Consider the following 18,637-nt stretch of genomic DNA (forward strand, 5'->3'; position numbering starts at 1 on the left):
CACTGACAGGGCTGCTCAAACCTGGCAAGGCCAGCAAGAACAAGGACATCAGGAGAAGCCCAAGGGAGTTTGACCACTCAGTATAATGTGATGCTGTAATGGGATCTGGGAAGAGAATAGGGAAATTCAGTGAAAGCTGGGGAAATCTGAATAAACTATGGGTTTTAGTTAATAATGCCTTAATGCCACTCCATTAATTATAATAAATGTACCATGCTAATGTAATGCTAAAAATACTTGAGAACCGGGTACAGTGTGCAGGGGAACAATATTTATAACAACACGGTCCCTTCACAATTCGAACCATCCTATTAAAAAAAATGAAGTTTATTGTTTTTTAATCTGATAACCACCATGTAAAAGCCATGAATGGGCTGGAATACAGAAGTGAGTAAATCTTCAGGGAAACAATGCTAAAGAGACGAGAGGCGTAGGAAAGAAAGGGGAAAACGGGGCAGACAAAGTTGATGGAGCTGATGACCCAGCAAAGTTAGGGTCCCAGGAGGAAAGACCTGGGGAATATAGAGAGTAAAAATGGCAAAGAAATAAAGGGAGGTTTTCCAGAATAGGCAGGACCTCCATCCCCAGTGTAAAGGTATCCACTGTCAAGTGGCATAGTGTGAGAACCACAGACAAGCAAACCGACATGGAGTTCCGGGTCAGTGCTGATAATGGTTCCGCATGCTTCCAAGCAGAAACAGAGAAAATGATCTGAGGGGAAAGCCCGGCCATCAGAGTGCATGCAAATGGTTCCTAGCACAGAAAACACAAGGCCGCAGTGAGAATGTCCTGAGTTCTGAAAGCCCCAAATTGAGGTGATGCCCTAAGATAGAAGACGCCCTTCTGGACTCGGGTTGGCTGCTTTGAGCAAGAGGCTTGGTTATTTCTAGGCCTGTGAGATTTGCCTTAAGCTAATAACCCTGGGAGTCTCAAAGTGGCCAGAGAGGGTGGGTAACCTGGGTCATCATTGGCAACTCCACGTCCCTGCCACCTCCTACCTCAAACCTCATGCTTCAGAAGCTGCAGGGGCGGAGGCCTAGCCACCGGTTTTAACAAGCCAAAGAGAGAGTGGCAGCCACCTGCTGTACCGAGGCAGAATAACATGAGCAAGTTAGTGATCGTTCTGAATACGTGAATGTCCTGTGACCTGTCAGCTTGCTCTTGAGATGTGACAGTAGGCAAGGGCTGACTTGGCGCAGATACACTTGGGCCAAGATCCCCTCCGGCATGCAGTTTACAAAGCAGAAAAGAAGAAAACAACATCTTATTTCACCCTCGATCGGAGGATGGAAAGACAACAACAAGAACAACAGAAAATCAAACCACACCGAAACCAAGATGTGGTAGTATTTTAAAATAATTTTACAATGCAAAAATAATGATGTAAGGGGCTGGAGAGATGGCTCAGTGGTTAAGAGCACTGACTGCTCTTCCAGAGGTCCTGAGTTCAATTCCCAGCAACCACATGCCACAGCTCACAGCCATCTGTAATGGGATCTGATGCCCTCTTCTGGTGTGTCTGAAGACAGCTACAGTATACTCACATAAAATAAATAACTTCCAAAAAATAAAGAAAAGAAAAATAATGATGTAATACACAACCTTAGTTGTATATGACGTCACATGTTAAAGAAGATTAAAGGGGGGGTGCACTGTAAACTTCAGTGAAGGGGCCAAGCGGGTAGGATGGGGAGGAAATATGTCTGTATTTGTGTGTTCAAGAAGGAAAGGCACAGTGGCATCAGGAAGGCAAACTAACACCCAGGTTCCCTCAAATGATGTGGCACATACCTTTAACCCCAGCACTCAGGGGACTTGGGCAGAAAGACTGGGAGTTTGTGGCCAACCTGGGCTACATAGTGTCAGGCCAGCCTGAGCTACAACCAGACCTGGTCTTGTCTTTTAAATAACAACAAAAGATAACTGTAATCACCAATGGGTATCTGTCTACATTTTTACCTATTGATAGACCAGCAGAGAATGTATAACTTCCTCCTTAGATTTTGATTTTTGTCTGTTACATTGTTGTTTGCTGAAGGGGGGGTGTTTTTCCTCTTAGAGGTCGGGAAGACCACATGAGAGGGGATAATTCATGTTCTTGGCAATTGGCAGGCAGCTACTTTCCCCGACATAGCAACAGTTAAAGGACGCCTGCTGCACAGAGTGTGTTTCCTCGTCCACGTTAGGGCCATTTTTTCTAACAGCAGAACCTGCATTGACACACTCGAAGAAAGCTGGATCTTCTTCCTCCGAAATCTGATCATCAAACTAAGAGAATAAAAACTGCCATCAAAACAGAAAATATTATTTCTGGAACCTAATAAATGGTGTCTCGAAAGTCCTTTAAAACAAATAACAGGAAATCAAAGACAATTTTCAAAAGAGGAAAATGTCTTATTTGATGTCAAAACACAGGCAGAAGAAGTAAAACAGAAAGAATATTGTCACTGCAGAGAGCAAAGAGATGAGAGGAAGAGGTGGGTGTGTCTGCTGAGAACAGCCCAGTCTTTACTCCAAAGCCAGTGGGGACAGGGGTCATTTTATAAAGTGTTGAAAGAGCCATTCGGACAAACAAGCCAATTCTGACCCCTCCCTCCCGCTGTACATAAAAATCTAACTGAACTGGAGGAGAGGGAAAAACAAACAGACCTAGAAAATAGCAAATATTTTGTCTTTGGTAAAGAGAAAATTGCATAACTGTGAAGTACATAGAACAAGTCACAAAAACTTAACAAATATACTTAACTACTTGAAAACAAAAGCCATTGTTATACCAGAGAGAGAGACACACACACACACACACACACACACACACACACACACAAGGGGAGAGAAATCATAAAGCAAGTAACAGGAACTGTGGCTAGGCTTGTGCTGCATTCTTGTACTCAGAACTCTTTAAGGAGCCAAGGCAAGAACACTGTAGTATCAAAGCCCGCCTGGCTACAGAGCAAGTTCAAGGCCAACCTGATTTACCACCCAAAATTAAGTTAGAAAAAATTCAAAAAGAACACAGGGCTGAAGACTGAACTTGGCAGTTAGAGTGCTTGCCCAGCGTGTGCAAGACCCTGGATTCAATCCCCAGCCCCACCTTAAAATCCACCAGAAAATAAACATCTTTGTTTTTGACAAAAGACTAACATGTTAAAAACATACAAAGAAAGTCTACAGCCCAAAAGACAAAATGAGATAATAGATAAAAGATAGTCCAGTAACATGCCCTGACAGATGAACTGGTGCGAAAGAGGTGAACAGACAATATATAAGATAAAAATAAGGATTAGATTAACAGACCTCAGTAAAACACCCTACCATAGGAAGTCATGGGTTGCCATATTCTCCCAGACCTGAGTTCAATGCCCAGAACACACATGCTGGAAGAGAATGTCCTTGATTTGACCATTCTGTTAGTTTGAGACTGTTTATCCTGAGGAAGTCTTTAAAAGTGGGCAAAAGCCAGGTTGCGGTAGCCCATCTTATATTCCCAGTACTCCAGAGGCAGGAGGATGCTGAGTTTGAAGCCAGCTGGGCAATGTAGCAAACTTAAAGACAGAATGAGACTCTGTCACCAAAAAAAAGGTAAAGTAAAATTAACTAAAAATACAGAAAGATGGCCACACAAGGTTCAAAGAATTTTGAAAACAGAAAGCAATGTGATAAGGCCAAGCGTGTTACATCGCAGTAGAATATTTCACAGACACTTCGCCCTCTAGTTATAAAATTTTTTAGCATGGAAAATAATTGTACCATGATAAAGTGAGCAGAATTATCAAGGTTCCATAGCTGTGATCGGATTTAAAAAAATCTAGGCTCAGAGTTCAGCTGGAATGAAAAACACATCAGCACGAGTTATCTTTTAATAGAGAATCCTGTGTAGTGCTTGGTCATTCTCTTCATTTTTCTGAATCTAGCAAGTCGGCTGGGATGGGAGAGATAGTTCGGTCAGTGACGTGCCTGTAGATTACAAGTATAAAGACCAGCTTCCACCTCCAGAACCCACAAGAAGGGAAGAAAGTGGAGGTTGAGTGATGGCATCGTTTGTAACGCTAGAGATTGGGGGACAGAAACAGGTGGACCTCTGGGGTTCGTGGGCTAGTCTGTCTGCCTAGCTTTCATTGGTGAACCTTGGGCCACTGAGAAACTGGGTCTAAAAATATTTTAAAGAATTTTAATTTAAAAAAAAAATAAAGTAGGGGCAGGAGAAACGATTCCATGGTTAAGAGGACTTGCTGCTCTTACAGAGGACCTGGGTTCCATTCCCAACTCCCATATTAAACAGCTCATGCCCACCTATAACCCCAGCTCCGAGGAGTCTAGCACCCTCTTCTTGCCTCTATGAACACATGTGGGAACACACACACACATACACAGAGACAGACAGACAGACAGACAGACAGACAGACAGGGGTAGAGACAAAGACAAGGGAGAGAAGGAAAATAGAGATTAAATAATTCTTTAAAAATTTCTAAAATGTAGATGGTTTCTAAGAAACAATACTTAATGTTGTCCTTTGGCCTCTGTGTATATGTGTGCAAATGTGTGTATGCATAAGCTCCCCACCACCACATACACACACACACACACACACACAGAGAGAGAGAGAGAGAGAGAGAGAGAGAGAGAGAGAGAGAGAGAGAGAGAGGGACATAAAGGAAAACATCATAAAAACTTAGGTGTCTGTGTCCACATCAATATCTGTGTCTTCTTTCTATGTCCAGGTCTTTTGGAGTGTTGCTGTGGGAAATATTTTCTCTTGGATATATGCCATACCCCAGCAAGAGCAACCAGGAAGTTCTGGAGTTTGTCACCAGTGGAGGACGGATGGACCCACCTAAGAACTGCCCCGGACCTGTGTATGACCTTTGGGAACTTCCTACTAGAAACTGAGCATGGTCTTGTTTCTAAGTATTTAGATCTGCAAATGCTCCTTTAAAATTAAAGAGAAGGTGGCAGCCTTCTTTTACTGTATCCCCAGAGTGTGTCAGAGACTTTAGTAAGATGGGTCAGTCGCCCAGCCCTTCAAACACAATTGCCAGGCTAGACTAGAGACCGTACACTCATTACTCCTACATGTCTCAACTGACTTTAGAAATGTGTATCCCAGACCCAAGCAGTTGGCTCTACATTGTGTCACCCCCACCCCTGTGCTTGTGTGTGTGCACACACTCACATGCATGTGTTTTCTGTCCCTATGGTATCCCCTTACTTCCTTTCCAAAAAAAAGAAAAAAAAAAACCAAGATGGAGAATAAATTACTTCATCCTAAACGTGGCTTTGGAGAAGTGGGGGGTGTCTTTTGCTGGACTTACATTCGGGAGTGATTCCCTGTCCTACCAGCAGGGGACAGCATAGATCAATCACGTGGCCCCATTTGTCTTCCCATTCTGGAGAGGCAGCCGCTGACTTTCATAACTGTGCTCGTTGTTTCAGATACCGGATAATGACTCAGTGCTGGCAGCATCAGCCTGAGGACAGACCCAACTTTGCCATCATTCTGGAGAGGATCGAATACTGCACCCAGGTATAATTGTTTCCTCCCCTTGACCAGCCTCGGCTCTACATGGGGGGAACTGTTTAAAGGCACCAGAGAATGACGCTGATTGTGAGACCCAGTATCCTGATGTCCGAAGTGATGGGGTTGGCATCTCACTTTGCCCGTGTCCTACAATAAGCTCTGGAAACTTCTACTTTCGCGTCACAGCGTCAGACAGAATCTATTCACCAGCATAACTACTGTCCCTGCTAGACAGCCAATGCTGTGTGTGGTCATCTTAACAATTAAAATATAATTACGTCATTTCCCTTTCCTCACTCCAGCCCCTCCCATCTCCAAGCCTCCCAACCCCCTTCCTCTCAAATTCATGTCCCATTAAATTATTATCATCATCATTATTATTATTGCATATTAATGCAGCCTTCTGAATCTACTTTGTATTCCTTGTATGCACATGATTTCAGGCCAACCACTTCTATTGGATAACCGATTAGAGGATTCCACCCCGGGGAGAGTAATTCTCCCCTCTCAGCCATCATCAGTTGCCTGTAGTTCTTTGTCTAGGAGTGGGGCCCGTGTCAGCGTATTGATGTTTGGTTCTTATTTAGGTAGCCATGTTGTTGCTGTATCACAGACAGCTAGGCAGCTAGAGTTTTGTAGATGAAACAGGATATAAAGAAGAATGAAAGCTCCCAAGACTTACAATCTGGCCAAACAAAATAATAACATTTAATAGATGGTAATTATATATTAGCTAATCCACTCTGAGGAAATGTTCGAGCCATTTGTCAGTAGCACTTGGGTGGGATTATACTATGCAAGTTGCTTTTTCCATGTTATTTTTTTTTTAAAGATTTGCTTTTATTGTATGTGTGGGAATGTTTTGCCTTACATACTTGCAATGCCCCTAGAGGCCAGAAGAGGGCGACAGATCTCTGGGTCACCACCAAGTGGGTCCTGGGAACTGAACTTGGGTCCTCTAAAAGAGCAACAAGTATTTTAACCACCGAGCCATCTCCAGCCCCAGCGTCCTGTGTTATTTTGTTTTGTTCGCAGGGAGGGTTCCTTTTATCCCATTTTTATAGAGGAGGGGCTGGGCTTAGAGAGGCTGCACAAGTCAGGAGGATCCCTAACCATCCTGGGTTCTCTGTAGAGCCCTCTCCTACTTCCTCCGGTCTTGACTGGATTGTGACCGTTCATCTTCAGCAGACTGTTCCTCCCCACTCGTCAGCAGCAGCCCAACAGGGGAATAGAGGTAGTGGTGGGAGGATTCTTTTCCTCTCGAGTCTCGCACAGACTTACGAGCATCTGCTAGAGTTCTCCACCACAGCTCTGCTCCCCAGTCCGGCTTCCTATCTGGGTCTCACCAGCAGCCTCTCCGGACTTCATGTCAGTGGCCGGTTTTCTCTTTACCTCCCTCCTGGCTCTGATCCCGTCAGGTTACAGAATTAAGTTAGCATCCTCTCCCTATGCCCCACACCCCCACTTCGGCTAGAACTAATGTTCTCTCCCCACCTACACGTTACCCCCTCCAACCCCTAGGCATCTCCCTAACACGACCCTTTCCCGACTCCATTAAGTCCACTAGGGTCACCTGTATGTATTAGTTCGGGTTACTGTGGCTGTGACCAGTGACCAAAAGCAAGCTGGGGAGGAAAGGGTTTATTAGGCTGACACTTCCATATCACAATCTATCGCTGAAGGAAGTCAGGGCAGCAACCTGGAGGCAGGAGCTGGTGCAGAGATCATGGAGGGGTGGTGCTGACTGGCTTCTTGCTCTTTGTGGATTGCTCAACTTGCTTTCTTACACAACTCAGGACCAGGAGTAGCCCCACCCACAGTGGGCTGGGCTCTCCCATCAATCACTAGTTAAGAGAATGCCCCACAGGCTTGCCCACAGCCGGATCTCATGGGGACTATTTTCTTAATTGAAGTTCCCACCGCTCAATAACTCTAGTATGTGTCAAGCTGACATAAAAAAAAAAAAAAAACACAAAAAACAAAAAACCAGGGGTTGGGGATTTAGCTCAGCGGTAGGGCGCTTGCCTAGCAAGTGCAAGGCCCTGGGTTCGGTCCCCAGCTCTGAAAAAAAAAAAAAAAAAAAAAAAAAAAAAAAAAAAAAAAAGCCAGCACCGCATGTGCCCGGAATGAACTCATCTGCTGACGCATGGGACACCAACCCATGTCCGTGCCACAGAGATATTTTAGAAAAGCCAAGCCATGAGCCACTATCTCTCTAAATTCCCTCAGCTGGGACTAAGGACGGACACTTTCTCCAAACTTCTGCCACTCTGTGTCTAGCGCACTGACCCAACCCTCCCAAGGCTTTCAGCTGTGAGGGTGAGCCACCTGCTTCATCTAGCTGGACTCAGTGGCCATGTTACTGGGGGGAAGGGGGTGCCAGGGAACCTTGTTTACTGACATTCAGCTTATGATGCTGTAACAGGAATCGAATGCCCTCATAAACAGACACACATTCACGTACCTTCTTTGGGGTGTTTTCTCCAGAATATGTAACACCTTCACAGAAGCAGGTGGCTATGCAGCTGTGTGTCGTAAAGGACTCACTGTGGAAGAAGCTGGGAAGAAATGAAATGGCCTTTGAAAAGATATTTGTAGATGTTTTCTTAAGCCCTTTGCTGATGGATACGAGACCGCCGTGCTGTTCTGTAAAACTTAAGCAATGGAGGCCTTTTCCCCTCCGTTTGCATAAGCTACCGCCGAATTAAATTTCCCCAGAGTTTTCTCCCACAAATTTTCCTTTAAACCCATGGCAACTGCATCTGCTTTCGTCTCGCAGTCTGTGACTCTGACAGTGATCTAGCGAGAGCTGGTTTTTTGTGAATGGTTTCTCCTCCACAAAAGCCCAGCACATCTGAATGGGCGAATGAGTCTCTGCCTTGGAACATCTGCACAGGCAATGAGAACGTACAGCAGAGAGTCACCACGAGGAAAACTCCAGCTGCTTAGGGAAGGAGCAAACCGTACCCTGTGTAAGCCAAATGTGGCGCCCCTCTTCCCTGCCACCTTCCCTACAACAAAACTAATATCACATTATCTTTTGTCTTTGAAGTTGCAAAAATAGTACTGAAAATAGACCATGATGTTTTAAGAGTAATGTTTAAAAAAAAAAAAAGGCAGGGACCAGTGAGATGGCTCAACAGATTTAAGGTTTGTGCTTGCCAGAGCCAAATGACCCGTTTGACACCCCAGAACCCACATAGTGGAGGGCAGAGAACCCACTCCATAGGGTTGTCCTCAACTTATACACACACACTCGCGCACGCACGCACGCACGCACGCACACGCACGCACACGCATACCTGCACACATATACAAACGCACAATAAACTAAAATCTAATAAAAAATTTAAAAATGTAAAAATTGCCCCAGGGGCTTCTCTCAGTCCTCTCCCATCCCACTGCCCCCCCAGGCTCACCAGCAACCCCTAAGCACCGGGTACCCTCTCCTACTACAGTGGGTTTTCAAGAACAGTGGTGCACACTCAGTACTCCGATACCTACCTGTGAATTAATGCATTAGCTTGCTTTCCTGTTACTGTTTTCTGTTTACGATAAACACCATGGGCAAATGCAACTTGGGGAGGAAAGTCCTAACACTTTACCAGTCGTCATCATGGTAAGCCAGGGCAGGAGCTCAAGGCAAGGGACAGGAACTGAAGCAGAGACCACGGAGAAAGATTGCTTATTGGCTTGTTCCTGCGGCTTGCTCAGCTTTTTATATAACCCTGGAGGGATGACACTGCCCACAGTGGACTGAGGCCTCACACACCCATCATTGAGAAAATGCCCCACAGACAAGCCCACAGGCCAATCGGATCGATGGAAGCAATAACTCAGTTAAGGTTCTCTTCTTAGAGTCTCCAGTGACTCTAGTTTGTGACCAGTTGACAGAAATGATCGTCTGTAAACAGTTAGCACCGCCCCCGCCCCTTCCTCTCTCCTTTCTCTCTCATCTCTTCCAGATTCAACATCTCTATGATTCCGTGTTCATCCATCCTCTCTCTTCTTCCCACAGGACCCCGATGTCATCAATACAGCTCTGCCCATCGAATATGGCCCCGTAGTAGAGGAGGAGGAGAAAGTGCCCATGCGCCCCAAAGACCCTGAGGGGATGCCTCCTCTGCTGGTGTCTCCCCAGTCTGCGAAGCACGAGGAGGCGTCCTCAGCCCCCCAACCCTCAGCCCTGGCAGCGCCAGGCCCGCTGGTGAAGAAGCCCTCGGGTGCAGGCGCGGGAGCGGGTGCCGGTCCGGTGCCCCGAGGTGCAGCCGATCGGGGCCACGTGAACATGGCGTTCTCTCAGCCCAACCCTCCCCCAGAGCTGCACAAAGGCCCGGGCTCCAGAAACAAGCCGACCAGCCTGTGGAACCCCACCTACGGCTCGTGGTTCACCGAGAAGCCAGCCAAAAAGACCCATCCCCCACCGGGCGCGGAGCCGCAGGCCCGGGCAGGAGCGGCGGAGGGTGGCTGGACCGGGCCGGGTGCGGGGCCCCGCAGAGCCGAGGCTGCGCTGCTGCTCGAGCCGTCGGCGCTCAGCGCCACCATGAAGGAGGTGCCCCTGTTCAGGCTGCGCCACTTCCCCTGCGGCAACGTCAACTATGGTTACCAGCAACAGGGTCTCCCCTTGGAAGCCACTGCTGCCCCGGGGGACACCGTGCTGAAAAGCAAGACTAAGGTCACCCAGCCAGGGCCCTGAGCCCGGCGTCCCACTAGCTTTTCTCCCTGGCTGGAGCTGAAGCCCACCGGGAGGGAGACGGACAGAATGACTCCACCACAATTCCGAGACCAAATGTCACTCACTTTCATTTTTGTGCCAACTTGTTTTGAAGTGCCACATTTAAAAGAGAAAAAGAAGAAAAAAAAAAGAGGAAAACTTGTTTTCAAGATGTGTTAGAAAGGTTTTTGAGCATGGGTTCATCCATCCTCAAAGAAGAAAATGCCGTTCTTAAGAAAGCGATCAGTACAAGGCCCAGATTGGTTGCGTAGTTTTGGTGCATGATCTGCTGTACAGTCCCCTCAGGCTTCTTTCCGATTTGTGTGTGCTCTCTGCTTCCGTGTAGTCAGAAATAGCTGCCTCCATGTCTCATAGGGGGAGTCGTAGGTGTTTCCTTGCCTTGTGGATATGAACCATTCGAGGGGCGAGGGAACAGAAATAAAGGAATTAATTTCAATGACTCAGCATGAGGAGAGACGTTATTTACGTGGAAAAGAAATATCATACACTGTCATCGCTGTGGGTGGTGGTTAGAGGCTTTTAATTGTTCTAACTCATTGCCTATTGTAAAAAAAAAAAAAAAAAGCCGTGACTAGTTCATAGTATAGTGAAAAAAGTGTATATATTCATCTAAGCGAAATGCAGCCATCGCAAATGCTTTGCATATGAAACTCCAGTAGAGACGCAGCGATTCAAACACCCTGTTAACATACCTCATGCCTTAAGAAAAAAATTCTTCCTACTAAAAGTAAAAATACCGCGTGTGAGGTTTCCTACTGGATTTAAAACTCAAGACTGAAATTACTTACTTCCACACTTTCCATTCATTCAGATCTGATCACTTTTTAAAACTCAAGTAGCAGCCGTCCATTGAAAGCATAGGAAGACACACATTTGTGGACACGTATATCAATACATCTGAGGCTCGACCCTCCCCGAGGTCCTCCCCTCCTCCGTGATGCACTGGGCCTTCCAGTGGTCTAGACCCTGGTTGGTCCTTCCCCAGTTCTCCCAAGCTCTCTCTTTCTCCCTTAGCCATGAGATCCTGGTTTGCTGGGAATACAAATATGATTTAATACTCATAGCATAATTCATATAGATCTCCAATACTGATTATGACAAAACATTTGGAATTAAAAAATTGCTTGGAGAGTTGAGGATAGTACTGTGTTTCAGTGGGTGTTCTGAACCTGGCTTTCACAGATGAGATTTATTTCTATGAAATGCAATTGGGAACCCATTAAATGTTATACACATGCTTATGCAATACCGAGTTTACCTATGTTTTCATGTTCCTTTTCTCTCCTTCTGTATCCTCCTGCCCATTTTGTTCCTGGTGGGAGCCATGATGAAGTATTTCTTTGGGGTGAGACATTTTTGTTACTTGCTAGGTACGAAGCATTTCCATCAGAGGGACTGCGCGTGCGTGTGTGTGTGTGTGTGTGTGTGTGTGTGTGTGTGTGTGTGCCTTTCTCCTCATCTTCCCCATTTTATCCACTGCAAAAGTGTCGTTTTGAGTGTAGGAGAGCCATTGTGTTCTAATATGCCAATTCCAGACAACGGTTCAGTTTCCACAAGGCAGTTATCTGGCCCTTGAATTGATTCTGAACATCTAGAGATTCTTTTATACTCCAGGGACTTCTTTCCCAGAACTTCCCAAAACATTTCCCATGGGACGTCCCTGAAGCTGGAAGACAGGCGTGCAACTGTGAATAACAGTTCTGAAAAAAAAAAAAAAAAACAAAAACAAAAAAACATGTTATCGGTAAAGTTTTGGTTTGTGCAAAAAAAAAAAAAAAAAAAAAAATAGGCACACGACCAAAAAACCTTGTTCCAGCTCACAAACCACCCAAAGGGATTCCAGAGTCTCGCTTTGAGAAACACTGCCCCGAAGGCTGACGCCAGAGGAGCTGTCTGTAACCGAGAAAACAGCTCAGCAACATCGGTAGTCACTAACCGACTAGGCAGGGAGCAAGCTCTGTTGTTAATGGGGGAATTTTGCCCCTTTTCGCTCTAAAAAAAACTACAGATTCAGGTTGTGCCTTACTACCACTGATGGATTTGTTGCTTTTCTCTGTCTTTATTGGTATCAATCAATGTTCATGTAAATGATGGTCAAACCTTCAAGCCTGTGTACATGGATAAGTAAATAAACAGCTCCATACTGAGCCATGATGACATCAGATGTTTCATTGAAGTTGGCGCAACCCCCTCGGCACCATGACTCTGGATTACTGTCCACTACGTATTGTGCCAGCCATATGGCTATGGTAATCTATACAGATGCTGGACTCTTAATGCATTCATTAACCAGGACAGCGAGCTCCACTTAGGACGTGAACAGGCCCAATTAAGGTTTGCAGGAGCCATGCTAATCAAACCATAAGCTAGTCTAATTATCTGTACTCTGTGTCTATAAAGGAAGAATCAAAAAAGTCATGGCTGTTCGCCTGTGGGAGTAGCAATCTGTGAGGAATGGCCGGCTTGTTAATAGTATATGATGCCTGTATACGTCAAATCAAAAGAGAGGTGCGGCATCTGCTTTTAAACAGTACGTCCGGCTTAGCAGACTACGGTAGGCTCTCTGGCACCAAGTGGTGTCTGAGTCCTGGCTAACTGAAGTTAACCAGGCACATATCCAAAAAAGACAGTAACGCCCTGGTCCCCCTGGGAGATCGTAAACACAAAATCACAAGCAGTCCTCTTGCACTCTGGTAGCTCCCAGGTGCTGTGGGGTTGACTGACCTACGCACACTGAGGATTCTTGGCTCTCCCACTGTAGGTAAGGTTTCCCTTTGTCTGATGATGGTCACAAGACTGCCATCTTGACTGTCTCCTTCGGGGCTCAAGGGAAGACTGTAAAGACCGAACTCCCAAATACTGGAAACAGAAAGGAAGCTCTTTTAAAATAGTCATTTTCACATAATATTTGGTGAACCCTAGGGTGGTAAAGTATTACATAATTACAAACTAATTTTATTATTTGAAAATGTGGAGCTTTTCCATCCAAATCCACAAGAGGCACCTGTAAGCAATTCTAATGACTGGGCTACTGTGATAGGTTTTCTCCAGTAATACATCAGGATTAAAAGTCCTCCTGAGCTTTATAGCCCTCTTTAAAAAAAAAAAAAAAAAAGTGTATGAATGTAGACTCCTCCAAACGCAGGCTTTCCAGGGCAAGATTCCCAATGCTGTCTGAAGTGCTATCAACCTGTCTTTCGCTAATGCATTTTTTAATGAGTCCCAAAAGAGGCCACAATCCGACTTTACTAATTTCACAGCAGCAGATTGTTCCCGTGCTGCACGCACGCACGCACGCACGCACGCACGCACAGATACAAACCGCTGTTCCTGAATTCCTTGACACGATGTCCTGAAATCAGAGAGGATGCCGGAGAAACTACGGGAAGGCTGTTAGTCAGGTTCTGTTTGCACTTGGTTCCCTGACGCAGGTAGAGTTCATTTCAAAGGCATCCTTGAATCCAAACTCTTGCTAAGCTGCAAACACTTGAAAAGTTTGACAGGGACAGAGTGATTATGTAAAATTAGTGGGACGGCGTGAAAGTCCTGTGAATTAGGACAGAAAACTAAAGCCACCCTGTTCTCTCTGTGGCATGATACATGTAAAACGAGTGTGCGCCCCTCGCCTGGGACAGTGGTGTTACCAGGCTCCGTAAAGGACAACCTTGGCCTCTTTCCGGGTTCCTGCCCAGATCCACTTCCTCTTCGGACACCCTGCATGCTCTCTCCTCACTCCATCCCTGCCAACACTCACCCGCAGTTACTTACCATGCTCCCCTGCCAGCTGGTGTCAGTTAAAACGTGAGTTCTTATTAAACTCAGAGCCTGAGCAACTTCGCTATCAGACCTCCCTATACATATTTACATTGTAAGGAAGCCATTTGCCAACAGAGAGGAATACCAAGTCGGTCAAATTTCAGATGATGACGTCATGAGGGATGGTTTGGCACCGTTCTATCGCTCCCCAAACATCGAGCAAGCGGAGGTGGGCGTGGGGGTAGGGGTGGGGGTGGGATAGGGATCTTGTTAGACGGCCATCACCCACCTGGATCACTCAGGCAAGGGATTGGAATTTTCTCCTTTTAAAAATTAAGGAATCCAAACATGGTGACACAAATCTTTAACCCCAGCACTGAGGAGTCTGAGTCAGGAGGATCATGAGTTCAAGGCTAGCCCAAACTAAGCAGAAAAACCATTTCAAAGAAGTTGGGGGGAGAACCCATGAAAAAACTAAAGGGTTTGGTTTCAAGGGATCCTTCCAGCTCCCTACTGTGTAACCTAGGAGACTTCACCTGGGTCAGGGAAACCCTAATGGCCAGCCCATAACCTGCTGGACATAGCTGTGTGTCTTTAACCTTAATAACTCATTTAGGGCCAAATATAATGAATTCAGGGCTCATCCCTAGTGAGACGTTATGTTTCCTTCACAAAGAAGCAGGCTAGAAGGGTCAGCATCCCTTCACTTTTCCCCTTCCTAGTCAAAATCATAAAGCCATTAGGGAAATGAAGTGGGCCCTGTTAGGATTTAAATCTCCGCCCGGCGGGACAGAAAACAGCCAAGCACCATCGTTCCACGTGGAGGAGTTTTAATGAGAGAAGAGTAGAAGGAGAGGAAAGGCATCCAGCCATGGGCACTGGAGGGGGGTGGGATGGGGTCAAGAACAGAGAAGAAAAAAGAGCAAGAGGGGTAAGAGAGGGTAAGAGGGAATAAGAGGAGGAGGAGAGGTCAAGCAACCCCTTTTTATAATGTCAGGCACAGCTGGCTGTTGCCAGGCAACTGTGGGGCGGAGCATACCTCGCTGCTGCCAGGTAGCTATGTGGGTGGAGCTTAAACAGAATACCAACAGGCCCAGATGGCTTCCTGCAAGCCACACGGTGGACAGAGCTCTTAGCCATGTCTGGTGACCACCACGCCTTCAGTGTAACTTCACTCACGTCTCTTAATATTTCCTGCAACCAGAGCCTGCCTTCCCAAAGGAGACGTTAGCCCTGCTGACTTGGAGCTGTGCTGAGGGTGAGAAGCTGCGTGCACTGGCAGTGGTTGATTTGCACGATTTGCATTTCTTACTGTCCACCAAGAGCTCAATATGTTTGCCTAGGGAGGGTTCTGACTTCCAGCGTCATCTACAAGTGTTCTTCAGGGGCCATGACAGGGCATTCACTGAGGAGTCTCCTTTCTCATTACCAGAGTCCCTCCTTTCAGAGGCATAGTCGACTATGCTAAAAGCCTGTTTCAGCGGTGTTTCTTTCTAGCTTAGGCAGAAACAGGAAACTCCAAAGGACGGCCAACAACCTCCCACCAAGGTAGGAAGATGAGGGCTGTAGGTGAATTTCCTACAGCTTAAAATATCTGATATTTGGTTTTAAGAAATCAAATCTATTTCGCTTTATTTTCAAAGTATTATTTATGTTAGACTTTCAAAGACCTCAAAAGAAGTCACTTAAACACAGAAACTCTTTTTCCTCGTGGACATGCCGGGAAACAGCTGGTGACGGCGATAAAAGAAATGAAGCCGAACGTGACATGGGGTTTTCCTTTGTCACAACAAAGAGCGTGAAGGGAGATCACAAGACAACCCTTAATTCCCTAATCTCCATTCCCTTCGAGAAAGAGCGTGCAGGGAACTCCAGCCTTTCTACTAATACTCATGGCCCCGTTGAGATACGCGCTGAGATTTGAGAGGCCCACTTTCATCCGCATCATCGGCACATTGGGATGCGCTCTGGGATCATGAGAGACCCATGTTAATCGGCGCGTTGGGATGAAGCCTTCTGCAGTGCTCTCTTCTGCTCTGTCTCCTACACAAAGCAAGGCCCTTTCTCTCACCCTCAATCTGAGACTTGCAATGATTGTCCAAACTCACTCTAGAATCCACCGGAGAAAGGGATCGTTTTCACCCATAGAAGAAGACAGCAATACTTATCCCTCCCGAGTACTGTCAGAGCCACTGTCATTGACACTGTGGACTGGGTTTTAACACGGACCCCCGCAGTGACGCGGTGGGGAGGGGGAATAAGAATGGCTTGAAGGGGGGTGGGGGTTGGGGATTTAGCTCAGTGGTAGAGCGCTTGCCTAGCAAGCGCAAGGCCCTGGGTTCGGTCCCCAGCTCCGAAAAAAAAGAAAAAAAAAAAAAGAATGGCTTGAAGCTAGGCCTATAATTGTAACATGATTCGGTTGCCTGTCAGTCTGATTTGATTTGTTATGTGAAAAATAGTAATTAGCTCGCAGCCTTCAGTGAGACAAACGCACTTGGGCAAAGCTGTAGAGCTCTTTGAGGCTGAACAGATAAGGGCTCAATTCCCCTCAGATCGACACGGAGCCGGGACACACAGCATCAGACATTCAAAGCTAAGCTTTAGAAATCTACAGTTCAAGTTCAGCACAGGGCAGGCAGACTTCTGAGAGTCCCTATCTCGTTGAAATAACTGATAACTAACAAGCCATCTGAGGATCAAACTCATCCTAGCCTATGAGGTTTTAAAGCTGTACGATCACCTATGTCATGAGACATTAATATGGGGCTCACCCAGGACTCTACTGCTGACCTTAATGCAGATTTGTGAGCATTTCTGCAACAATACTAGAGATTGGGAAGAGCAGATTATGTCTAAACCAGTAGCTGCCAGTACTCAAAAAAATCTCACGCACTCCAGTCCCTCCTCAGCACACCAGGACACGCACTTTCTTTTTTATATAGCTAGTATTCTTTTAAGATTTATTATATATAAGTACACTGTAGCTGTCTTCAGACACACCAGAAGAGGGCATCAGATCTCATTACAGATGGTTGTGAGCCACCATGTGGTTGCTGGGAATTGAACTCAAGACCTCTGGAAGAGCAGTCAGTGCTCTTAACCACTGAGCCATGTCTCCAGCTCCAACTACATGCTTTCTTATTGGAAAAGTTCAATGAAGTGGGTGACTCACCACTGGTCTCTCATTAGGACAGTTCTACACACAGAGAGGAAAAAAGATGAAAGGGAAAAAAAAACCCACCCACTCCTCCAGTGCTTCCCCCTTGAAAAAGGGTAGGAAACAGAAAGATGTGTTTCCATCAAACATAATGAAACCACATTTAATTAGAAATGTGGGCCTGTCTACTTTAATGTCCCTATACGCACATTTCTCACTCAGGTACAAAGCATTCATAAAAATTTTAGCAGAAAAACTTATTCTAAGCCTAGGTAAAGACACCAAGATTCCACACTACAACGAAATCTTAGATAAGCTTGGTCAGCCCAATCACAAGACTTTTAATTCCTAAGTCTTCTTGTGGTGTCCTTGACACTTGACCTCCTTTAATCCTTCCCGGCCACCCTCTTCCACAGGATTCTCCAGCTCCACTTAGTGGTAGGTTGTGGGTCTCTGCATTAGTTTCCATAAGCTGCTGGGTGAAGCTTCTCTGATGACGGTTATGCTTAGACCCTGTCCTGTAGTCACTAATCAGCCTAGACCCATAGGGGCTCATGAAGACTGAACAGCCAACCAGAGAGCACGCATGGGACCACCTAGGTCTTCTGCACATGTGTAACAGTTGTGCAGCCGGGTCTCCATGTGGGGCAGTAAAAAGGGAGCAGGGGCTGTCTCTGACTATGTTGCCTGCCTATGCATCCCTTTCCCTTAACCTCAATAGAAGATGCACCTAGTCTTACTGCAACTTGATATGCCAAGACTGGATGATATCCATGGGAGGACTCCCCTTTTCTGAGAAGGGGAAGAGGGGTGGATTGGGGGGGAAGATGAGGAGAGGAGGGAGGAGAAGTTGCAATTGGGAAATAAATTAACCCATAAAAAATACAAAAAGAAATAAAAATAAACGACTTTCATATATGCTTTTATTAGCAAGTATACTGGTATTATAAGTAAGTAAATATAATGGGGCAAAGGGCATAATATAGTTTTAAACTTTCCTATTGGCTTGCAATGGTATATTGTATATTGCATGTCTGTGTCAATTACTTAGGTAACAAATGACTAACCAAGAGTTAAAATTAGTAAGATTTCTCAATTAAAATGATCCTAACAGGTTGTTTCTAGCCATTGATCAATGATTAAGTACTATTACCACAAATTTCAAACAGCCTCAAACTCTAAAATGAAACTATTTAGCATTAGAGACCAATGTGTTTGTGTTGTGTGTAGATTTGCTACCCACCAGAACTACCAGTCCTCACTCAGCTTCACTTGAATCTGCGGATGAAAGACACACACACACACACACACACACACACACACACACACACACACACACACGTTGCTCATTTCCAACTTGCCTCCTGACACAACTGCTCAGCACTGCTATCTCCCGCCCGGAAAAATCTACCCTTATCAATATTCTTATCTCTGCACCTCCCACCCGCCCTAACTTTAGTGACTCAGTTAAAT

At 45.8% G+C, this 18,637-nt stretch overlaps 1 protein-coding gene and 1 long non-coding RNA gene across 4 annotated transcripts in view; one reads left to right on the top strand and one right to left on the bottom strand.

The window, feature by feature from the left end:
* The window catches only part of Alk (ALK receptor tyrosine kinase), a 719,891-nt gene extending 707,493 nt beyond the window's left edge, over window positions 1-12,398 (top strand). For 2 of the 3 annotated variants that reach the window (XM_039111819.2, XM_063261571.1), the window contains 3 exons: window positions 4,720-4,854; window positions 5,432-5,522; window positions 9,535-12,398. In XM_039111819.2, coding sequence (XP_038967747.1) covers window positions 4,720-4,854; window positions 5,432-5,522; window positions 9,535-10,212 — 904 coding nt within the window. In that variant the 3' untranslated portion in view covers window positions 10,213-12,398. The remainder of the gene's footprint in view (window positions 1-4,719; window positions 4,855-5,431; window positions 5,523-9,534) is intronic. The other variant, NM_001169101.3, reaches the window with a different exon arrangement.
* Window positions 10,322-12,967, bottom strand: LOC120093199 (uncharacterized). Its single transcript, XR_010052206.1, has 2 exons — window positions 11,510-12,967; window positions 10,322-10,629 (listed from the first exon to the last, which is right to left on the bottom strand). It is a non-coding gene; the product is annotated as an uncharacterized LOC120093199 (long non-coding RNA).
* Between the last annotated feature and the right edge of the window lie 5,670 nt (window positions 12,968-18,637).

The sequence above is a fragment of the Rattus norvegicus genome, chromosome 6 (assembly GCF_036323735.1).
Source record: "Rattus norvegicus strain BN/NHsdMcwi chromosome 6, GRCr8, whole genome shotgun sequence".
NCBI classification, from domain to species: Eukaryota; Metazoa; Chordata; class Mammalia; order Rodentia; family Muridae; genus Rattus; species Rattus norvegicus.